Source organism: Dermochelys coriacea, chromosome 10 (assembly GCF_009764565.3).
Source record: "Dermochelys coriacea isolate rDerCor1 chromosome 10, rDerCor1.pri.v4, whole genome shotgun sequence".
Taxonomy (NCBI): domain Eukaryota; kingdom Metazoa; phylum Chordata; order Testudines; family Dermochelyidae; genus Dermochelys; species Dermochelys coriacea.
The window spans coordinates 27,482,760-27,505,911 of record NC_050077.1 but is presented as its reverse complement, the minus strand read 5'-3'; the positions used below and the strand labels follow the sequence as shown (position 1 = coordinate 27,505,911).

General features: G+C 37.0%; 1 protein-coding gene across 36 annotated transcripts in view; it reads left to right on the top strand.

The window, feature by feature from the left end:
* The window catches only part of RBFOX1 (RNA binding fox-1 homolog 1), a 2,470,149-nt gene that overhangs the window by 2,441,857 nt on the left and 5,140 nt on the right, over positions 1-23,152 (top strand). For 10 of the 36 annotated variants that reach the window (XM_038419715.2, XM_038419718.2, XM_043493155.1 and 7 more), the window contains one exon: positions 11,357-11,409. The exons of the other annotated variants lie outside the window; for them this stretch is intronic. In XM_038419715.2, coding sequence (XP_038275643.1) covers positions 11,357-11,409 — 53 coding nt within the window. The remainder of the gene's footprint in view (positions 1-11,356; positions 11,410-23,152) is intronic. 36 annotated transcript variants of the gene reach the window in all.

Genomic DNA, 23,152 nt, shown 5'->3' with positions numbered 1-23,152 from the left:
ATGCTGGACCATAACAGCGCCTTTGGTCATGTCAAAGCCTAATTACACAGTTTTTAATTTTCAGATCACTGACTCAATAGACCACAAAAGAGTAGGTTAAAACATGCCAAACAAGTATTGTGAACCTAAGTGCCTCAACCCTGACAGTTGTAAAAGCTGGGAAGGAATTTAGTATATTAGATAACAGGGAGAGAGAAAAATGGAATGAGGAGCTAGGAGCACAGTATAGGGTGGAAATCAATGGCAATCCAGAGCAATTTGTGGAGAGGTGAAAATGTACTAAACGAGCATACTTAAAATGATATTATCTAGAGCAAGTGAACTGAAGAAAGTAGTAATTAACAATCCTATATTTATCTTTTGTAGCCGCTGTCATCTCAAAGGATCCCAAAGAACTTTATTACCTGTATATTCACAGATAAATCTCTTCACATAAATGAAATGCTGCCAGCTGTAGTTTTGGTAAACAGGGAGATAATCCGGGTATTGTACAATTTAGCAAAGGATGCCAAGGAATCTTTCACATACATAAAGAATGTCATAGGACCTTCAATTTAAAGGTCTCATGCAAAGGCCCATCAACCTGTAGACCTTCATGAAATTCATTTTATCTGTCTTGGATGAGGGGTTGATTTCACCTGACAAAGAATTTAATATACAATATTTTCACCATTAATTTATGTCCTCCAACTGTAATGTAAAGTGATAAGTCAACCTGATGGCTATTATGGTGTGAACAAACCTAATATCCTAAAATAGGAAGTAAAAATGTTTTCAGACGAGTCAGAAGATAAAATAATTTGCAAGGTAGGCTTAATACTTATTAACAAGTGTTAAAGAATTTGATATCACTTACCTCTGTACTAAAGAAGACTGGAAAAACCATATCATATATGAATCAGTGAGTAAATAAGGAAATGTCATGATATTATTGAGGGATAGTGATATTGCACTAAAGAATTAATATGAAATATGAGTGAATTATCATATATATATATATATAAAGATGAGATAAAATCCATTACAAATTTCAAAAATCAATTCTATTCTATATTTTACACGAAAATGTTTACAGTGCTGAATAGACAAAGGGTCTGGTTCTCATTTACACTAAGGCCACTTTACACTGTTCTAGCAGTGCTCCAAAGAGCCTTTAAAATAGGTGCAAATACATACTCACTTTAAGACCCCTTCACGCTGATAAACCAATATAAAATAGCTTTGGTGTAAAGAGAATCAGGCTCAACATTTTCAAATGTTGATGCTTAAATTTAGATACCTAAGTGGCCTGATGTTCGCAGATGCCGAGCAGCCACAACTCCTATTGACTTCAGTGGGAGTTGCAGACACTCAGCACTTCTGAAAATCAGGTCACTCTTTAGTTGTTCACAAACGGATTGAGGTGCCCTATTTTAAGCACCCAAGTTTGAAAATATTTACCAAAGACAAAATGCAAAAGAATTAGGGTATAATCCTGCTCCTATTGAAGACAGACCAAGTTGCTCGTGTTTATTCTTAAAGCACTACTCCTTAGTCCTTTAATACAAATATCTGCCATTAACATAATTTTGGATATAGTTCTGCACATGCACAGAAATCCCACTGAAAGTCAGATCCAGCATGCTGGGAGTCAGCTGCTCAATCCTGCTCAGTGCTGCCCAAGGCTCAAAATGCTAGGCTCTACACAGTGTGACCTCACCCACTCCCACGGGACAAACACCGCCACTATTAGGGCTACTTGTGGCACCTTAGAGACTAACAAATTTATTAGAGCATAAGCTTTCATGAGCTACAGCTCACTTCATCGGATGGCATCCGATGAAGTGAGCTGTAGCTCACGAAAGCTTATGCTCTAATAAATTTGTTAGTCTCTAAGGTGCCACAAGTACTCCTTTTCTTTTTGCGAATACAGACTAACACGGCTGCTACTCTGAAAACTATTAGGGCTGAAATTGAAGCACTCCTGCCTGGTTCACATTCACAAAATTGTGTGACAGGCACCATCTGAAGGGACATCTCTGGCTCCACTGTGTCTCCTCTACTCTCCCTGGTACTTGGCTCCTGCTGGAACCATAATGCTGTTGACTAGATCCCCTCTGCAGCTGTTCAGTACCAGCCACTGAGAGGACCTAGACAGAAGTAATACAGAGGCATTAATTCAATTGCTTTACTTGACAAGAAGAGGGGCTCTTCTCTCAACATGAGGCAATACTCCCCACATACTACATTATTACAGTACTGGATTTTGGTGCAGAAATCCAAATACAGGGCCTCCACCCCTTCTAGCCTCACTTCAAAATCTACAAAAGGACATCCCCAGGAGAGGAGGAATGGCAGCAAATTTGGGTGACATTCCTTTACTTCCAGACTGAGAGTGGGAGATCCATGTGCAGAACATTATGACAGTTTTCACATCTGAAATATTTGTGAAACAAAAACAGTCACTTCCTATGTCCCTCTAACCCATCTTAGTCACATTTGTCAGTTTGGTTTGACAGCGAACTGCTTGGGTAAAAATTGTCTGGTACGAACAAGATTAGTATGATAGTAAACTTTTTCCCAGTGTAATTCAATTCAACCAACTTTTTTGGCAGTTTTGTTGAAGCTGGATACCGGTGGATGAATACAAGCGAGGAAAAGATCTGTTTTGTTTATAATATACTTTGACTTCATTTAAGAGAGTATTTGATTTCTGGGTATAACTGTAAAGTTGTTAAGTTGTCTCCATGTATTGTGATTTAAATGCTACAAGTATGATAATGGACTTTGATCTTACAGTTACTGGAAATATAAAACAAGATAATAGCAAAGTCAGCCTTTTGTACAACACATATTAAACTAAATGTCAACATGTTGCAGTCCTTTAATAGCCTTGATACTGAAATTCAGGAGAAGGAAGAGGCGGGGAGTCTTTATAAAAGGATTTTACCTTTCTCTGTATATTATTGTTAAGAATGCTATTCAGCCAGCCAGCCAACCATCAGTCTGGTTGGAATTCTCCCTAACAAACAAACAAACAAACAAACAAAACCCTGAAAGATTTAGAGCATGCAGAAAACCTAAAGTGTTTAAAATAATTTTATTTAGAAATGTATAAATTTCACATCACACTTACGGGCTGTCATTGCCACTAATACGGAGGGCCATATCCTCAGCTGGAGTAAATTGCTGTCATTCCATTAAAGTCATTAGCTTCAAAGGAGCTGCATCAATTTACAACAGCCGAGAAACTGGTCCATAAAACCTAAATGCTAGCCTTTTGTATTAGTAAATCCCTTGCTGCTTTTACCAGAGATGGGCTGCTAATGGCAGATAGGCTAATACTTCCCACTGTAATTTCTGCTCAATACTGTATTTGTTTCAATTCTAATCTGCTATGTATTGTTGCTATGCACTGTTTCCCACAGTTACCATGTTACATTCAGAGGTGGCTGCACTTCAGTGGCAAGGAAAGTGATTCCTGTATAGTTTATAAAGTCAGTGACTAAAATTCAAGAGCTCCTGTGAGATTGAGCCCCATTTGTTACATAGTTCTAATGGTTTATGTTTATACATTTTTCTTTTATGCTTGGTATTTCATAGGGCTATTGTAATTTTTTGTGTGTGCACCCACAGTCCTTGAAGCCTTTACACTCTTCCTGTCTTCTACAGAGAACTTCTGACTCTTTTACAGAATCTTATTCTCACCAGACAGAATTTACCCTGGTAGAACAGGAAGGATTGCAAGGTTCTAGGAGTGTTGGGTTATTTTTTTGTGTATGTTAAAGATTTCTTTTTAATGTAATGCTACATACTAAATCTAACAGATTACATTACAAACCCTACAAAGTAACATCAAGGGCCAACTTGTGGCCTAGCCTAGGCATATAAGAGAAGGCAGGGCACATACAACCCTTCATGGCCACACAGGGTTTTAAGCAGGGTTGTGTGTGCCCTAGCTGCCTCTCTGCTACAGACTTGGAGAGAGAGAGAGAGAGAGAGAGGGATTGCACACACATAACCCCCCAACAGAGAGATGGGCAGGGAGTGGGCAAAGACTTGTGCAGCTGAACTCTCACAGGGGTAGCCATCTATTATTAGGAAGGGCCAGTAGCAAATTACCACTAAAAAGCAAAGGGGGAACAGACAAGGAAAGGTGCCTGAAATAGAATTCTTTCTCTGGGGTGGTGAAGCTAATCCAACTCTTACACAGGGCAGATTGCATAGGCAAAATCTAGCCTGAAAATGGGGTGGATTAAGGTCAAATGGAACCTTGATCCACCAAATCATGAAGTTACCTGAGACTCTTGCTCCCAACCTGCTAGCCTCCTGCATCCCAGACAGTGCCTTCTATGCAGATCTCTTCCTTCCCCGAAATGAGCTGTTGCCTGTTGCTTCTGAACCCTCAGTCTTCTTCCTAAAAGGAGCCCAAATGCTGTTTACACCAACAAAGGGCTAGCTGGCAGCAGTTAGCTTTGCACTACATCATCACCTACTATGCAGTAATCTTCCGCTGTCTGATCCCCATTTTACCTTAATCTGCCACTTGATTTGGGAGATATGCTGAAGTTGTACTTGTGCATAATTATATGTAACTAAGCAGCAGAGCATGGTGAATGGTGTACAAATGTTTTCAGAAACCTTCATTCACATTTTTAAATGATGGGACACTTCCTTCCTGCAGCACATTGTGGGATTCTAAAGCTCCAGGATTGTATCAAAAAATCAGAATGGAATTTCTGTGGCTATGCTCACACTCTTTGATGTTTGGAGTCTGCGCAATGTCTAGTGAACAAGCTTCCTGGCATGAATGTTTGAGAGGACAGAGAATTTTAAGATAACATTGATAAAATTGGCAGAAAACAGATTTTAAATTTGTAAGTGTACTTGTCCTGGAAACCTGATTCTAATACCTAACTTCATTTTTATTCAAAGAACAGAAAGATACCCTGTGTAATACGTGTCCACTCAAAGCTAATCAACACCATTTGAATCTCAGTTATTGCACACTCAAAAGAAAAAAAATCTGAAGACAAAAAACTTATTTATACATCTAGGAAAATTGCAGCATGGTCATAGACAATTTGTGAGTAGAAAGAGAGGCAAAAAATCAAATAAATTATTAATTACAAATAGTTGACCTGGCTCTACTAAATATCACATTTTTAAAAAACACTCTAAATATAGTATTAACATATAGCTTCAGAATTTAGCATTATGTGCTGTAAACAAATATGAATATATTTTGTAAATATAGTTTCAAGACACTTACTAAGTTACTAACCAGACACTGTGGAGGGCTAATTAATATTGAAAATGGATATAACTCAGCTTTTTGGGGAGCGTAGTCTGAGGAAAATGTGTCTATGGAACATCTCAGTCCCCTTAATCAACTACCTTTTTGGTACTGTGAGAAAAGGAATAGTTGGGCTGTGGAAAAGGAATTTCTGTAGCATATTCTTTGAGATCTAATTGATGTGAACAAATCATAGTTGCCCATAGAATCCACAGTGAAGTGTAGTCTGAGTACACACACCCATATCATGTCAATCATCATCATCACTCCCATAACTGCATTGGTAGTTGGGGCACCATCATTGATGAGCAATCAATGTCAATAGCACAAAGAGAAGAATAAAATTGTATGTAAAATCCCAGCTAGCTTCCTGAAAAAGGTCTGATGGAGGGAGGAAAAAGTCAGAACAAGATAGAAAACCCAGGAAAAAATTGAAAATGAGAAAATCAGAAGCAGGTGTTTTTTCCATTTTGTAACTTGGAGATGGATTTTTATTAAGAAGTTTAAATACATATTCTGAAAATGACTCTTTTTTCACCGTTCACCTCTTCTGGGTTTCAGATATTAACAGGATGTATATTGTTTGATGCTTTAGGGTCTGAGTTTTGTAAAGTAAAATGTATGAACCAGATTGTATCCCCTAGATCTACGTAGAATGTGCCCTCTGCCCTGCAGGCAGCTGCTTCCCATTGAAGCGCCACTGCTCAAAACTGGTGGGTGTAGCTCAGATGTGGACATTGCAGCTCAGGCTCTCAAGCCTACCTGACATATTGGGTCTGAGCTCTGGAGACTTGTCCAAGACTCTGCTACAGCTGCAACGTCCACACTGCTGTTTTTAGAGCGCTAGCTCAAGGTGAGCTAGCTGAAGTCTTGTCTTTTTGGGGTGGGAAGCTCGCTCCCAGATGCAGTGTAGAGATATTGTGAGAACCCTGTATCAGTACTACTGGAATGAGAGAAATAAAATCTATAGACTGCTTCATTTATATGACATTTTGCGGTCATTGATTGCTTTGCCTCTCATCTGCTATTTAGTCTCTTTAATCTTACCAAAACTGCACTAGCCAACTCAAAATACAATACGCAAGGAAATGCATATAGTCCACTGAAGTGGCCCGTTGACCAGCCTCGGGAATGCAGGAACCTCAAGTATACTTCACGCCTGAAAACATCCAAATTTAATAGTAACATTATTTGTGGAAGACCATGTTTTATAAAAGCTTGGTCCAGTTTCAGTTAGGAAATATATTCTTCACTTCTGCTTTCAACTTTGTATTAAACTGTTATATAGTATAGCTAGGTCCTGCCTGTGACGGGTTGGCCCCCCGTAAGGTGTCACCTGATGTACAGAGATACCACTGAGCCCTCTGATGTGCAGCCTTTTGCTCCTCAGTTTACATCTGTTTTAAATAGTTGTCAGGTTAAGTTTAGAATTGGGTTACTTTTAGGTACCTGGTGAAGTGAATTCTGTAAATGGTTTGTCATCCTTTCTGGTATTTAGCACTATACCTACAATAAATGTAAGTAGCGAGAAGCTCTAATTACAGAGTTCAGATTTTCAGACCTACTTTTGGGTTTACACTTTTAACCAGCACCCATATTTCCTCCCTGCCTCACCCCATCAAAAGAAAAAAAGGTTCTTGGGACAGTTAGATTTGGGGTCCTAGTTTGGCTCATCCTTACATGTAACTCATTAGATTATTAATTGTGACCGACAATCATTCCTAAGGCAGTGTAAGCCCCAACATAGCTATTGGAGGGGAATGTATTAACCACTCCAAATGAAAAAGGGAATTGAGCAGAGGGATAGGTGGAATCCTTCCCCCTCCCCATTCTGTGAACCACCATTGATGCCATTCTGTGACAAATATTGCAGCCACAATTTACTGTCTCCTACTGTCCCCATGCAAAGATGTGAGGGTTGACTGGTGGATTTGCTAGCCAAGACCTCTGCCCTCCATTTCTCCCTTAATGGAACTCTTACAGAGCAGACCTTAGTGGCACTCAAATGGGAGAGACCCCCTTTCAGGGGCTCTCCACAACTTACCCACATTGGTGGTTCTGAGTCATCTCAGGTGCTCATACAGAGAGTAAGGTTTGGACTCTAATGATTGTCAGAAACAGTTTTTATTGCATCCAGACACAATTAACCTGATACTCAATTACATTAATGTCCCTTTACATCAGTCTGGCAGCATAAATGAGGCAAGGAAGGAAAAGTCATGAGCCTACTCATTATGCAGAAGTTCACCCTTGTGGGTATAGAACTGATGCAAGAGCTCTACATCAGTTCTGCTCCAAGCCCTCAATGGAGGGTACATGTCAGGAGTGTGGCCAGCCCGCTGCTGCTCTTTTTCTCAGCACCCTTAAGGGGGTTATAGGAAGCAGAACATAAACTACTTTAATTTACTTTGGGGCATGAAGAGCTCCAAAATAAGGTGAGTACAAAAGTAGCTTAAGGCCACCTTTGCTTTCCTCTCCCTTTTTCTACCACAAACACAGGAATGGAGTAACTGAAAATCAGGCCCTGTGCATTTAAATTACCCACTTTATTTTACAATATCTTTATTACTTATGTTATTCTTTCAATTTTTCTTTCTGTCTTAGTTGATCTCCCGTAGCCCTTTCTAGGGCTCTTAAATGTTGTTTAAATAAAATAAGATATTTTAGGACTTCAGTATAAATTTTCTGTTTCTCTTGAAATACAAAACATTTAGAGATACAGATGGAAGCCTATTTTTAATTGATAGTAGACAAACATTAAGGAGAAAATTTTGCATCCAGTGGCAGAATTTGGCCTTAATAATGGAGCAGGACTTCTTCTATAATCAAGTTTTAATTTTGGAGCATACCCTAGTATTCCTTGGATTGTCTAACAATATTTTAAATTGAATATATTTTATGTAATTAAAGCTTTTGAAGTATGGAGCAATTCTAATTAAAATGTAGTGCACTGCAGTGCAAAGTCACGTGGTGAACATTTAAAAACTAAAATCCATCATATAGTCCTATAATTTCTTACCATATTCGTGTTATGAGTTCTTTAAACCCAGTTCACCTTGTTTAGTTAGCTGTTAAAACTGATGTTTTATTATAAACCTATACTACTTAAAAATCTATACTACTAGACTGAGATTAGTCTTGTAAGTAAAGTTGTGAAAGCCCAAATCATAATTAAAGTTGGATATTATACTGAAAGGAGGAATCCTGCATTTGCAGAGGAATGGATTAGATTAATAGGCCTTTTCTATCTCTAATTTCAATTATTATGCTCTACTCTAAATAGATATTGTGTATGTGCACTTTGTTTCCTGATTCTTACTTGCCTTATACAGGTAAGAAGTCAAGTTGAAATCTGTAGGATTGCTCACATAAGTAAGGTGAACAGAATTTTGCCCATAGTGAATAAGCAGACTTCCTGCAGAAGGCACATGTGACACATCTTGCCATGTCTATAAGGCCAAGCCTGATTATCAACACTTTAGATATATATCTTCTGAAATATAAAGTAGTAAAGCCATTAGGAAAGTATAGACAGTGACTACAAAAGACATTAAGATCATCAAATTACTAGGCAAATGACTGGAAATCATGCAACAGCATCTAATTATTCATAATAAATTGAATTTGGCTGTTGAGTGCTCTAGCGGCTACATTTACTTCCCCATAAAGAAAATAATGTGAGTACTTTAATTCTCACATCAACTGGTTTTACATTGACCAATACCTTAGTTTCAAAAATGATTTATGGATTTCTAAAATAAAATATACAAAAGCAAAGTGCAAGAAGAAATTGTGTCTTCCAGTGAACACTGTGGGCATGTAACAGGGGCTGTACATGGCAGATATTTAAAGGTTCTCTCTCTCTTTTTTTTTTTCTTTTTATTTTAAACTCTTTGTAGCCACTCAAGGACTCTGAAGACTTTTTTAAAAATGTACTTGCTGAAAGCTGGGAAAAATTGGGAAGTATTAGTACAATCTGTAGACACTTTAAGCAACACGTCATTTGTAGTAATTGGTTAAATAAAGGGAGAAACAGGAATGATTGGTTTTAGGTTGTTCCAGAAAGCAACTAAAGCAGTATACTATTCCTACAGATACATCCATGCTTTCTCATCTGAAGATGTCTTATTCTTGAGACAGAGTGACATAAAAGAAGTTGGGCTGGATGGAGTCTATGATTCCTCTCCTGAGGAAGGGACTTTCTCAGCCAGCCGCAAAATCTTAAACCAGCACTATGTGGCTGCTTTCTAGAAGAAAATATCATTTTATAGAATAGTGAACAACTTTATAGCTGCATAGGAAAGGAAATAAAGGTGTTCCTATGGACCAACAGCTATGAAGTCTACTTTACCTTGCATAGGGTCTTTGTTAGGCAGACATTTAAATCCTTCTGCGTGCATCAATATTACCATATAAGACATGTTGGAAGTAGATATGGTAAAAACTTGCATTAAATATGAAACATAGTATAGCTATGTGTTCACAATATTTCTAACTCCTTTAGGCTTAGATGTCAACTCATTATTGCAGCACACGGGATAAATATAACTAGATTGTTAAATTACTGTAAATGAAAGAATAAATAACAAAATTACCACCCCATACAGGCAATTCAGGATAATAGAAATTAGAGGTGGAAATGTGCCATTTGATCATGGTGTCCACCCTTCTGAAAGTACAGGATATAATATCCCTAATGGAAGGCATGGCCAATATTAAACTGATACTTCACTTGATTTTAACCAAAAAGTATGACTATTTGTATAAATTATAGGGTTCTGTGCACCTTATCAAAAGGTGAACATTTTAATTACAGTGTTCACAGGACTTTAAACAAGAGTTTCAATTTTTTTAACATATTAGGCATTAAGTAATAGAGAGAAGGTTTTGGTCTTTTAGCATTCACTCGTGAAAGGTGCTGTGCACGCTCCTGTGGTGTTATGCCCCTCAACATCCACAGATTTCCATAGGAGCTGAGCTTACGTAGCACGTAACAGGAAGTGTGCTGACCTTGCAAGATTAATTCCTTACTGCAGAGTTAATACAAATTGGATCTAGCTCCTCAGCTGTGAATTTGTGCATAAAAGCTGTGAGATATTCCAGCTTGTGCAACTGTGCAGAATTTTGTGGTGCAGGAGCTGGATGGAGTTTGAATGAATCAGGATCTAAGTGCAAAAATTTGGGGTCAGATTCTTGGTTATGCTTGCACAGCTCCAAATGAAGTTAGACAGCACTATGTACATCACTAAAAGGGCATCATTTGATAATATTGCAAGTCCTTAATTAGATCATTCATGGAATATACAGTGGCCCAAATCCAGATCACCTTGCTGACTGTGAGCCTTCAAGTGGGACAATTACATGAGTAAAGGGAGCAGGTTTTGTGCCAGAATGAAGTTTTTTGTATTTTGAACTTTTTAAAGTGTATTTTGCATTTTGAAAAATATATTATCTGGTAGAAAAAAGAATTTTGCAAGAGAAGGTTTATATCAAATCAATAATTTCTTGAATTAACAATATTCAGTATTGTGCAGCAAACATATGCCAATGCTCAAATGACAGTATATAAGAATATACTAGGTCATAAATTCTCTTTTGGAAATGACAGAAAATGCATTTTCTGTTTCAGCATCATATTAGAAATTTAAAAGCCAAAAATATTTTACTTTCAATATTCTCCTTTAAGTTCTACTAAGTAAATTACATTTTTTCTGTAAAATATAGGATTTTTTACATTTTGCATTTAATGCCCTTTAGTGTATCAAATATAGTTTGATTTTTTAAACTTTATAAATATTTTAGCATGACATATTTGTAACGCTAAACGTAAAGCTTCCAGTGCAAGCGTTTGTACATAGTCCATATTCAGATGTCACCATTATTTCATTTAAAAGATCCCAGCATGTCTACCTCATGATCCTTATAAACTATATAGTACTGAAATACGTCAACACTTTTTTTTGCTACGTTCATTAAAATTAAGCACCCTTACCCTACCCCATCTGTAAACATCAAGTCAATTGGCAGCTAGCACATTTCCCAGTCAGCAAGCAGTATTGTGAATTTTATCTTCTCTTGCAGAAATCAATTCGTCTTCGTTGCAGCAGATGAAATTTCTTGTAACACGTCTGCAGGTAACAATCATTGATACTTCTTGATGCATCCATCCAGGTCTCAATATCCTTTTTCACATGCTGCAGTTAATCATTAGAGAAAGCTTAGTAAAGTCCATAATATAAATCTTTGGAATAGTTTCACTAAGTTATAGCTTGAAACCTTTAGACTTTGCCATATAAAAGACATTAGGTTATTTTGCTGACTTTGATGTTTTATTTCCAGTTTCAATATTGTGTGATCCAGAAAAGTAAGAATATATTGAAGCTTCTTACATTTACTGTACAGTATGACCAAATTGTTACCAAAAATTCCCCAAACAGAAATAAAGATAGGTTTAAAGGCATAGACATCTGTAAGAGCTATGGATTTACCACTTTTCTGAATGACTCTTTGGGGGCAAATGGTGCCCATAAAGATAGTACAGACCCCAAAAGCATATCAAAGTCTGTATTTGCAAATAGGATAGTGACAAAGAAGATCTGTGTATCATCAGAGCATCACCCTAAGCAAAGGCCCTCTGTTTCTTTGCTAATATAACATTGTGTTATAAGGACCTGGGTACAGAGGAATAAGCATTGTTTTTATAAGATATTTGCAAAAAGTAATCTTATAAATATACAGATTAGACGAAGGGAAATCCTCTCTGTTACATAATGTAGTTTGAAACAGTCTGAATCTTTATACAGATAAGGATGGAATTATTTTGCTACCTAAGGTGAAGCTCTGCACAAAAGCCAAAATAAATAGTAATACAATCAGCCATATTCTGCCATTGATTTTTAAACAAAAATCATATTAATTTAATGGGAATTCTGCATGCAAAATGATTGAAGGATATGCAGTCTAAAACAAAATGTTGGAATTAAAACACTGATTTATAGGATATCCTTTTAACATCAGTAGCAGCAAATGAAAGGTGAAGACTGTACACTTTAAAACATTCTGATCTATATTCAAATACGTCAAGAACCTTCAGTTTGTGTCAATGAAAATTATATATAGTAAGATCAACATATATTGACGTTTTAATGTTGTATGCAATTTACATGTTTCTTAAAGGTGATCTGAAAAGTTCTTCTTTTAACACAAACTGTTTAGAATCCCAAATTAGTAGCAGTGTGTATTTTACTTTATAAATTGAAAATTGCATCATATTTGAAAAGACAGTATTAGAAACTCATTTGCTTGGTCAGACCCTGAGTTCAGGATTCAGCTATATCTAAATGCACAGTATTAGCCTTCCTCTCTCCTGCTCTGCTCCAGGTTGTAATGAGCTTATCAGTTCTAGCAGGTTTTGTTAAGAAGAAAGTTATTTTAATAAACTTTGTTTTCAAAGACATATACTTATGATTTTAACTACAGTCCTGGATCTTTAGCTGTCCATTGGCCCTGCAGGCAATTTCCTGTCCTGCAAGATAAATTCCATGGAATAAGAATGAGTTTCTGTAATAAAAGGACTTCCTTCCTTCCTGCAGGACTGGTGGAATTGTAAATGTCCAGGACTGTACAAACATTTATTATGTCTCTGCTTTGGAATCTTATGGTATAGGCCAAACTCTGCCAGTGACTTCAGTGTATTGCACAGGTGTAACTGAGGACAGAAATTGGGTCTTTGTATCTATTTACAAAAGCTTTTCGTTTCATCTTAGATTACCTGCATTGTATGGTTTTAGAAATAAGTTTTTGGTTAGATATAATTTTAAGAATGATAGCTAAATCAATAAACAGCTGACTGTAGATGCTTTTCTTGTTATGTGATCTGAGTGAATGAGCTTTAACTAGCTAATGAGAGGCCTGATCTTGCATTCCTTGAACAAAGAAATCTTACATTAGAGTCCAAAGGAGTTCTGGGTGTGCAAGGAATTCACACTCAGGTCCACATTCACAAGTTTTATAATGTAAATTGCTAAAAGTTTGTTGATTTAAATCATGACAAGTTCATCAGTGTTGTTGATTTTTAAATCTCAGAATTGAAATACAATAGGCAAAGCTGCACTTTAAATAATAAGGTTATGTCTCATGCACTTGATTTAGGTCAGACCTTCAAAATCAGTAAATCTAGTGTTCAGTGAATTAATGAAGTAATTTTTGAATTATTTTATTAAGACACATAAATTTTTTCCATCGTATTCTGAACTGTCCTGTAGTGCTATTTGTTCTTGTTAAACTGCAGCCTGAATAACTTTATACACATGATTAGTCCAACTGAACTTAATGACATTACTCATGTGTGTTTGTAGGATTGGGTTATACTGAATGTACTGATAGTATATAAAACCCTGTTCAAAATATGGAATTTGTGTGTATGTCTTTATCTCATCCCCCTGCAAATGCTGTGTGTGTGTGTGAGAATAATAATACAACTAATCAGGAAAACAATTGTTAAAGTTTCATCAGATTGAAGGGAGGGTTTGCGTGATTTCCCTGCCTATGGTGAAGGTCACTCCTCTCTTCATGCTGCTTAATCATTCCTGCCAGAGATAACTTAACCCTGAAGTATATAAGATTTCTTCTGAAGAATAATTATTTTACTTGTAGAATGAACCAGATTGCACTATATCAAGTATTTATAATAAATGAGTTTGGAGAAGGCTCTCCGAGAAAGTGTGTTGTATAGGAGCTTTTGTACAATTCTCACACATAGTGTCTTCAACAGATGTTGGCTTGCCAAGTGGTTTTTCTGTCTTCCTTGGTTATGGTTAAAATGAGACACTAAGAATGAATGTAGAGTGTAGTGAGCTCATATCAAACATAGATATCTCTGGCAGGAGGATCCTTCCCTAGGACTTTTTAATATCTGACACTTGATGGAATCCAGTGCTTTCAAAGGCCAAAAAAATTGCTCTTCTGAACAAATGTTATATGCTTCAGGGCTAGGTCATCTTTGGCAGGAATCATTAAACAATGTGTGGAGAGTAAATTAGATCAGAGGAAGGGAAGCTGTCCTGACCCTCCATTCAGCTGATGATAACATTTTAAACAAGAATCTCCAAAGAACCCTCTCCAGCACATTTCTGGAAATGGTCACACAAGGGCAGAATTCATCCTGAGATGCAGAGGCATTTGGCATCTCACAGCATCAAACTCCATGTGAGGGTAGAACATGGCTCTGAATGTGTTGTGGCTCAAAATTGGTAGTTGTAAATACATGTTGATTGCAAAATAGTATTTTTGTAGTAATGTTAGGTATATTGGAATTATTTTCCCAAAGCAGAATTTAAATCTTTACTTCAGGTTTTATAATATCAAAATGCAGGTTCCCTGAAGAAAGGTGCTTGCTGGGACACCCATTTTACTTTGTATAGTCTCGTGTAATAAATGGATACTCTGACTATTCTAGATTTAGACCTCTTTTCCTGTAATTTGTAACTTCTTGCGACTCTGGCATACAAGAACAACAAAATCCAGTGTGCTGCATAGTTAATACTATTTCCCTCAGAAGCATGTGTGCACGCTGTTTATGGTTTAGGTGCGAGAGAGACATGAGCAAAGTTTATTATATGAACCTGCTTTCTAAATGTGGTAGAAGTGGATACATCTTTTTTTCAACTCGCTGCTTTATTCATTTCCCATCTTCAATCATAGTTATCCCCCCTCCCCAAGGAAATAAAAATGAATGAATGAATGTATGTAACATACCAGTGTATTTCTTAGCTTTAGAAATACATGACCTTAGATAAAATTATGAGCCAAGTACTTTGGTGAAACAAAGTCTCCCCAAAAAGATGACAAAAATTCTGATTGCTTGAATTTCTAACATTGCAAAACTGTACTATTTTTATCTCTTGGCTTATAGATGAAGAGTCAGGCACCCAACAATGTTATAAATGGTTTGAGTGGAATGTATAGTTTTTTAAATCATCTTGCTTGCCAGGCTTGCAAAGTTCCCAAATACTGCCATTAATCTGTGCAGTTTTCTGGCACCAGTGCAAGTTTCATGCATGGAGCACTAGCAAGATATGGTAGACAGTTATTTTAAAGTGAATATTTTCATCAGTACATAAATGTGGATGAGATGCCTATATGCTGAACCTTCAACATGATACATAGCTAATCATATCTGGACAAATTCTGCCCTCAGACAGCTCACTGCCTTACTCTGAGATAAAGGGGAGAAATACTGGCCAGATATGGAAGTTTAAAAGGAATTACCAAGAATTACATATGCAAATAATTAAATAATTTTCAAAAGTGAAAGAATACAGTTTGAGATACTGGTGTCAGCTTTATTTAGATCACAGTGTAAAGACATATACGTTTACTTTTGAAAATTCCTTTGTGCTGCCCAAGGAGTTGACTTCGTTTCATGCAGCCATTTGGCAGAGCACTTTGAACTAGATACCTTTCTTATTATATTTTCCTCTCCCACTAACCTTGTAAAACCATAGATGAAGGATAGCTGGAGTACCTGGAAGATTCTTGTGCTAGTACCATATTTAATTTTAATGTCTGTGTTGCTTTTCCCTGTGAAAAATGACAAATCTTGAGGTTTGTGCTTTGCCAAGGGTAGGTAATCCTGTACTAATGCATACAATTAAATTTCCTCAATAAATTCAAGTATCCCTTATGTTGGCACTTTAAATATCCTTTTAACTGCTGCTGTAAATAGCTGTGTATGGCTTATATGGAACTTTATTTGTTACTGCTCCTGGTAGTTGTTGTTATAAGATGTGCAACCACGGGATCAGATGATAAAATCAGTAAACGCTTGGATTATCCTCTGTTTTTCTGTAGTGAAGTTTGATTAATCCTTCTATCTCACCCAGTGAAAACACTGGCAGCCCTTGTTGGCATCTTTGTCATTATCTCTTTGACAGCTTGCCTTCCTTGTGCATACAGTTCTAGGTCAGTTCACATGGCTAGTCAAATGTGACAACATGCCAAGATTAAGTAAAGCTGGGGTTCTGTGATTTGTAAATGGAGGATTTGCAATCTGAAGCTCTTTTGATAACAAAAAAGTAAATAATCTATGTTTCTACTGATCTCAACAGGTGTGTCTGTGTGTGTCAATGCATTCCTTGCACTATGGTGTTAGAGAAATGTAACTATGATTTAATATATCCAGAAACCAATTCTGTGATATGATGAAAATATGGGACTTGAAAGGTAGATGCCATTTCTGGTGTCTATATGTACATTATGGTTTACACACACATGTGCAGTAGACAAAGAACAAATGGCAAAATTTGTATGTTGTTACACTCATTACACTTCAAAATTTAAAAGAATTTAAAATTTTGAATTTAAAAGAGCAGTATTGTATGCTGCAAAGTTTAAGAGTAAATAAAAATGCAGACTTCAGAAAAAGTTTTGTTAAGTACACAGTACAGCATGCTAGAAAACAACCTGTTAAATACTTACAATATTATAATAATTAATAATAAATTAATAATCCAAAAATGCTTTGCAGACTAAAGTAAGAATCATTCATTTCCCATGGATAGGCAGGCACTTTTCAGGTGGGACATGGTATTTACTATGCCCCAATATCTCCACGCAACAAATTTTAATTAGGAGAATTAGTATCAGCATAACGAGAAAATAACTATCCTGGTAGAAACTATAAGGAGGAATGTAGGTAGGCAGGATGCAATTATCAAGTTAGAATTTGACTTAGACATTAGGTTAACACCCTTGATTTTACATCTGAAATAAAATCCTTGAGCAACACCCAGACGCTAGCACCAGGCTGAGGCACTAATTCACTTATGATTAAGAGGGGAGAGCATCACCTATGGTATCACCAATACCACATCTTGTAGCATCTGGGTATTTCTACAATCAAAATATTGACCAATCCTATTTAGCTGACCAGATCTGCCAAGGTGGCATCCCAGTGCCAGGTGTGTGCAGGTATATAACAAGCTACAGAAAGGGTTGAGGGGGATTTTCACTTTTAAATTCCTTCAGTGCTGGACAGTAATGGGAATAGGTGATGACACTCCCACCAGGCAAGAGAAAAACTGGTGCTGTCAATCAAAAATTCTTTTTTACTAACAAGACTAACAACAAACAAATGCCTCCACTCTATGAGTTTACCACAATTGGGATGAAAGGCATCAGTAAATAAAAACCCACACAAAATAGAACCCCCACAGGTGCTAAGGAAATGACAAACTCATGTAAAACAGGCCACAAAGGCTTGGTTCTCTATTACTTGATGAATTTTAGAAAGATCATTACGGGTAAAAGTAATATCATTGTAAATTCCCCCTGAAGGACAAGAAAGCAGTGGAGGAGGAAATAAAGAACACACACAGGGCGGTTCCTAAGTAGAGGCAAGAGTCATAACTATTCCACACAAATATCCCAGCAAAGGCTTTATGTCCTATGGAAGATGAACAAAATCGTTCTGTGGAATCCTCCACTAAGAAGTCTGCAATCAAAGGAACTTTTATTAAAAAATGTGCTTGCTCTATACAAGAAAATGTATATACGTATTAATGAATTAGTACCGACAAGTGCTGGGCATTTTAGAGCCAAGAAGAAAGAAAAGGTTGAGGCCTGAAGGCTCTCATGCTCTAAATTAGGACTCATGTCTAGAGAGTCCAGAATCACTCCCCAAAAGCCTGTAAGGCAGCTAACTATCCAGCCTTTACCATATTGAAATGCAAACTCCATAGCTCAAAATCAGATCTTGTATAAGCAGGTTAATTATTGAGAACCTTGGTGTTTCACCTTCTTATAAGTCTGAATTTGGTTCCCTATCTCTCTTTTAGTTCCTGGGAAATCGGAAATACTGAAGATCACTATTCAACATTTCAAGTTATGAATGTTGCTGTGCTAGATGGAGGAAATTTTTTATGAGGATCTCCTCCTGGAAATTCCATCTTATTGTCCCATCCAGGGGTTGGGTGCTGGCCCCTTCCCTCCAGCTTTCTGAAAGAACAGCTTTACTAGAGTCATGCTACCAGGGATTGTCCTGGCCACAGCTGCCCCAGAATCTTCAGTGAATGTGGAGGGATCCACAGAAAATTTTTAATATCATTAGAGATGACCTCAGCTGTATTAGCTTTTCTGGCTAATACTATATAGCAGAGGTTCTCAAATTTCATTGCACCGCGAACTCCTTCTGACAACAAAAATTACTACATGACCCCAGGAGCAGGGAGTGAAGCCTGAGCCCAGCCTTCCCAGGTGACGAGGGGGCCAAAGCCAAACCTCATCACCCTGGGCCGGGGGTGGGATGGGGGGAGACAAAGCCTAAGGGCTTCAGCACCAGAATGGCCTGTAACCTGAGCTCCGCCACCCAGGGCTGAAACCCAAGGCAGTGGGGATCAGGCTTTGGCCCCAGGCACCCACTAATCTAAGCCAGCCCTGGCGACCCCATTAAAATGGGGTCCCAACCCACAGTTTGAGAACTGCTGCTATATAGGACTAGTATACATTCCCAAGACTGCCAAGTTTCCACCCCTCCACAACACAAACCTGTAAATTACTCTCTGTGGTGCAGGGCAGAAATCCATATCCAGAGGGTCTCCTTACACACTTTTCTTATGGGGTGATCTGGGCTTTTGATAGAATAAAGGTGGAAGGTTGTAGAATTCTTTAAACATTCAAGACCAAAGAAAATGACTGAAAGTAAATTTAAGTGTGTCATCTTGTGTGGAGGGACTACTCTAGAATATACACTAAAAATTTGTGAATAAATATACGTAAACAGAGTGCATACTGCTGCATAGTGCAAATCCATCAGCTGAGAGGTAAACAAAGAATCTGTCTGTGCTTTGTGTGCCAGGCACAACTACAAAAGGACTCTTTTCCTTTTTGCTATTTAAAAGTATATTTAACAAGCATGACTTAACTTGGGATGTAACAGGATATTCTACTGTAAGTATGTTACTTGTGAACCCTACCATACCATGAAATGAGGAGGTGAAACAGGAGTAGCTGCTTTATATTATCACTCAGTATCTTTGTTTTATTAAAAAATATCAGGTGTTGGGCGAGAAATAAAGGCCTGACACCAGCCCCATGGTGACTTCTTAAAGTCTGTCATGGTGATCCAAGGGACCAGTAGATTGGCTGATGTGACCGGTCATTGCAACCATTTATAGGGAGAGAGGCAAGTCACCATTGCAACTAGGCCTTCCTTTTCTCTGGCCACTGAAACTTGCCTGCCTCTACTCTAATAATATCACTATTACAACTCTGACTCCTTCTGCCCCATAAAAACATACGAATGACCATATTTCAGAGTAGCAGCCGTGTTAATCTGTATTCGCAAAAAGAAAAGGAGTACTTGTGGCACCTTAGAGACTAACAAATTTATTAGAGCATAAGCTTTCGTGAGCTACAGCTCACTTCATCGGATGCATAAATCTCTCCTCTGTTTTTTCCACCAAATGCATCCGATGAAGTGAGCTGTAGCTCACGAAAGCTTATGCTCTAATAAATTTGTTAGTCTCTAAGGTGCCACAAGTACTCCTTTTCTTTTTGCGAATGACCATACTGTGTCAGACCAAAGGTCCATCTAGCCCAGTATCCTATCTTCCAACAGTGGCCAATGCCAGGTGCCCCAGAGGGAATGAACAGAACAGATAATCATCAAGTGATCCATCCCCTGTCGATCATTCCCAGCTTCTGGCAAACAGAGGTTACGGACACCATTTCTGCCCATCCTGGCTAATAGCCATTGATAGACCTATGCTCTATGGACTTATGTAGTTCTTTTTTGAACCCTGTTATAGTCTTGGCTTTCACAACATCCTCTGGCAAGGAATTCCACAGCTTGACTGTGCATTGTGTGAAAAAATACTTACTTTTGTTTGTTTTAAACTTGCTGCCTATTAAAAGCTTCCTTGCTGACCGTCAAGATCAGATAGTCAATGAAGAGATCAGGATTCTGCTTTACATGGCACCAATTGGATGGGAGGAACAGTTTCCCTGGCATCACTTTTTGTAGCCCTGCTCCCCCTTCCATTGGTGAGCACCAGGGTTATGGTGAAGCTCTAGAGACAAAAGTCACTGCTTATTTGGTTCTACCTTCTGCTTCCTAGGCAACCCTGTCTATTCAGTTGATAAGAGTAACATTATCTATTTCTAAAATTAAATTAGGTTAGTGCTTTATTGTCAAATAGCAATCAATACATGGAATTTCAGCAATTTAAAGTTATACTGGTCCAAGCTCTAGTACTGCAAGACCAAGGGAACGATGATTGTAAGGTCAGATAGTCCATTAACCGTTACAGCTAATAAAAATGCTTTATATAGTGGAAACATTAGAATTATTAGCTTTCCAATGATACAAGTAATCTGTTTCTAGCCCTGGCAAATTAAAAGAGATTGGAGTATAAAATTACATCTTTCTGATTGCTGTCTTTCCCATCTGAATCTTTACTTTATTTTAGCCAACACACGTTTAAAAACTGCTAAAGCTTAAAACTTGTACTTTATACTATTTGGGTTAATAGCCATTTTCAAAAGAGTTACAAAATATTCTAGTGATTTCTAATCTATGGGTTACTAAACAAATGCCCAAATTGAAAAAAATTGGGAGAACAAAAATAGTAATCAGAAGGAGATGACCTTAAATTTCATTGTCTCATGACTGTTGAAATGGATCTTTAATGGCTCACAGCGTGGCAGATTATTACTCGAGCCAGCGAAAATTTGGATTCAATTTGTTCAATGCAGAGCAATTTACATCACCCCAACAATGACGTGCTAGGGAAAGTCGTCTTTGGGACAGACCAGTAGAAATATTTTCATGATCAATACTTTTTTTCCTAAATATTTGTTTTGGATCAGTGATGAGAGAAAATCAGATTCCTGAATTTAGTTTTATTTAATACATTCTTTTTACACTGCTCAGATTGTTCTAGCAAGGAAAAGTATGTTAATTGGCTTTGTACTATAGATTATGAATTTTCCCCTGATAATTTTGTTATTAAACCTAATAGTGTATATTATTAAACAGTTTTCAAATGATTCTAAGTCCCCATTTAGGATCAGAGCCCCATTCCTGGGGTTAGGTGCATAGGGAAAATATGGTCTCTGAACCAAAGAGTTTACAATCTAAAAAGATTAAAAAAAAACCTAGGAGTGGAGTAAGGGATGCATTCCTCAGTTTTTAGAGACTTCAGACATATCTACACAAAATGTAAAAAATGACACTTTGAAGCTATCATAGCCAATTGTTTATATTTGTGAACACTGTTCATATGCAAGAATCATTTAGTCATTTTAAATTAAAAAACCACCAAACTCTCTCTCCAACAGTTAACAACAGATCCACTTTTTCAACAGTATTTGAGCAATTTTAAAACATGGTGAGTTCTTACCATACAAAGTAATCAATCCTGAAGTCTGTTTTTACTCCGTTATTACTCAGGCTGTATTCTGACAAATTCCCATTGAATTAAATGAGTGTTTTGCTGTAAGGAGTGAGTAATATGCAAGGCTTCAGGATCCAGCCCCATGTGAATATTTACAGTGATGTTCTAAACTAGGATGCTGAGCTTTATTTTAAAATTTCCTATAATTCTACCATTGTTATGCAGATCCAGCAGTAGTTGCAATGTTATATGCCGCCAACACTTTGTCAACAATGTTTTTTAACCACCATGTTAGCTACATGTAAAAAATATTGGGACATCCCTTACAATGCTGTTCCCACTACTTGTGCACCAATGGGAAATTATAATAAAATGTCCATCGTAAACATAGTCCTTGAGACAACAATTTCTAATTCTTTATGATGGGTATCTATAGTTGGCATTGACACAGTGATTTAACAATTTGTAATATATACTGTTCTTTGTGAAATCATTTTGACTATTAAACTATTCGAAATATGTTTTCCTTTAAAAAAAATGTAAATGTATGCCCTAGTGTATCATTTACCTACAGTGAAACAGTTTAGTTTCCAGTGTAAATTATAAAAGAGCATTAAAATAATACTAATTTTAATTAAAAATAAGCATGCTGACAAAATTGTGGCTGATTGAATGAATAAAAGACTGGATCACTTGGTGACTGCCCTGCTTACTGGTTTCCAATTTGACAATATGCCTTAAATCCTTGGCCCCATTTTCAGAATGGACTCTGAATCTATTCTGCTAACCTTGTGAGTGTCTAAATTTTCGTGTCATGCAAGGGCGTGTTTACAAATTAGCATTTAAAAAGAAGACTGCTTGCTTGAAGTTTAAGCTGACACTGTTCCTTTTCCTCTGTGGAAATGAAATTTATTAATCATAATAAAACCATCATATTCTGAAGGTAGAGGTCACCCTCAGGAGAGAAAACTCTATTCATCACAAAGGAATTTCAATGCATTTTCCCCAGATAATATCTGAGCACGGGTTTTCTCTCCTTTGGAAATGTATTCCTCCATGGTAGTGACTTTGTTTCTTCATAAAGACTTTTATCCAATAGTTTGCAAAATTGAGAAATTATCTTTTTTATTTTAAAGGAAAACGTGTTCTGTTTATGCTTGATTTGGAAAAACTCCTTGTTCCCAAATGCTTTGTATATACTTTTAAACTAAAGAAGTGGGAGGATTTGTTTTGTTTTTAACATGCACTCTTCTGACAGAGTGGGATTTCATGTTCCTATAAATCCTTTTGGCGCCTAAAACTGTCAGCTGAGGTGTCTGTTATTTTCACATAGTAGTAGTGTGAAAGGTTGGAAAAGATTGTTTTTATTTTAATATCTGAAATAAGAACAAGCTTTATTATGGAAAAAGTTATCTGAATAGGAATGCAAAGTAAATTTTCCTAAGATACAATGATTTATATTTAATGGGAAGCAATTATCTTA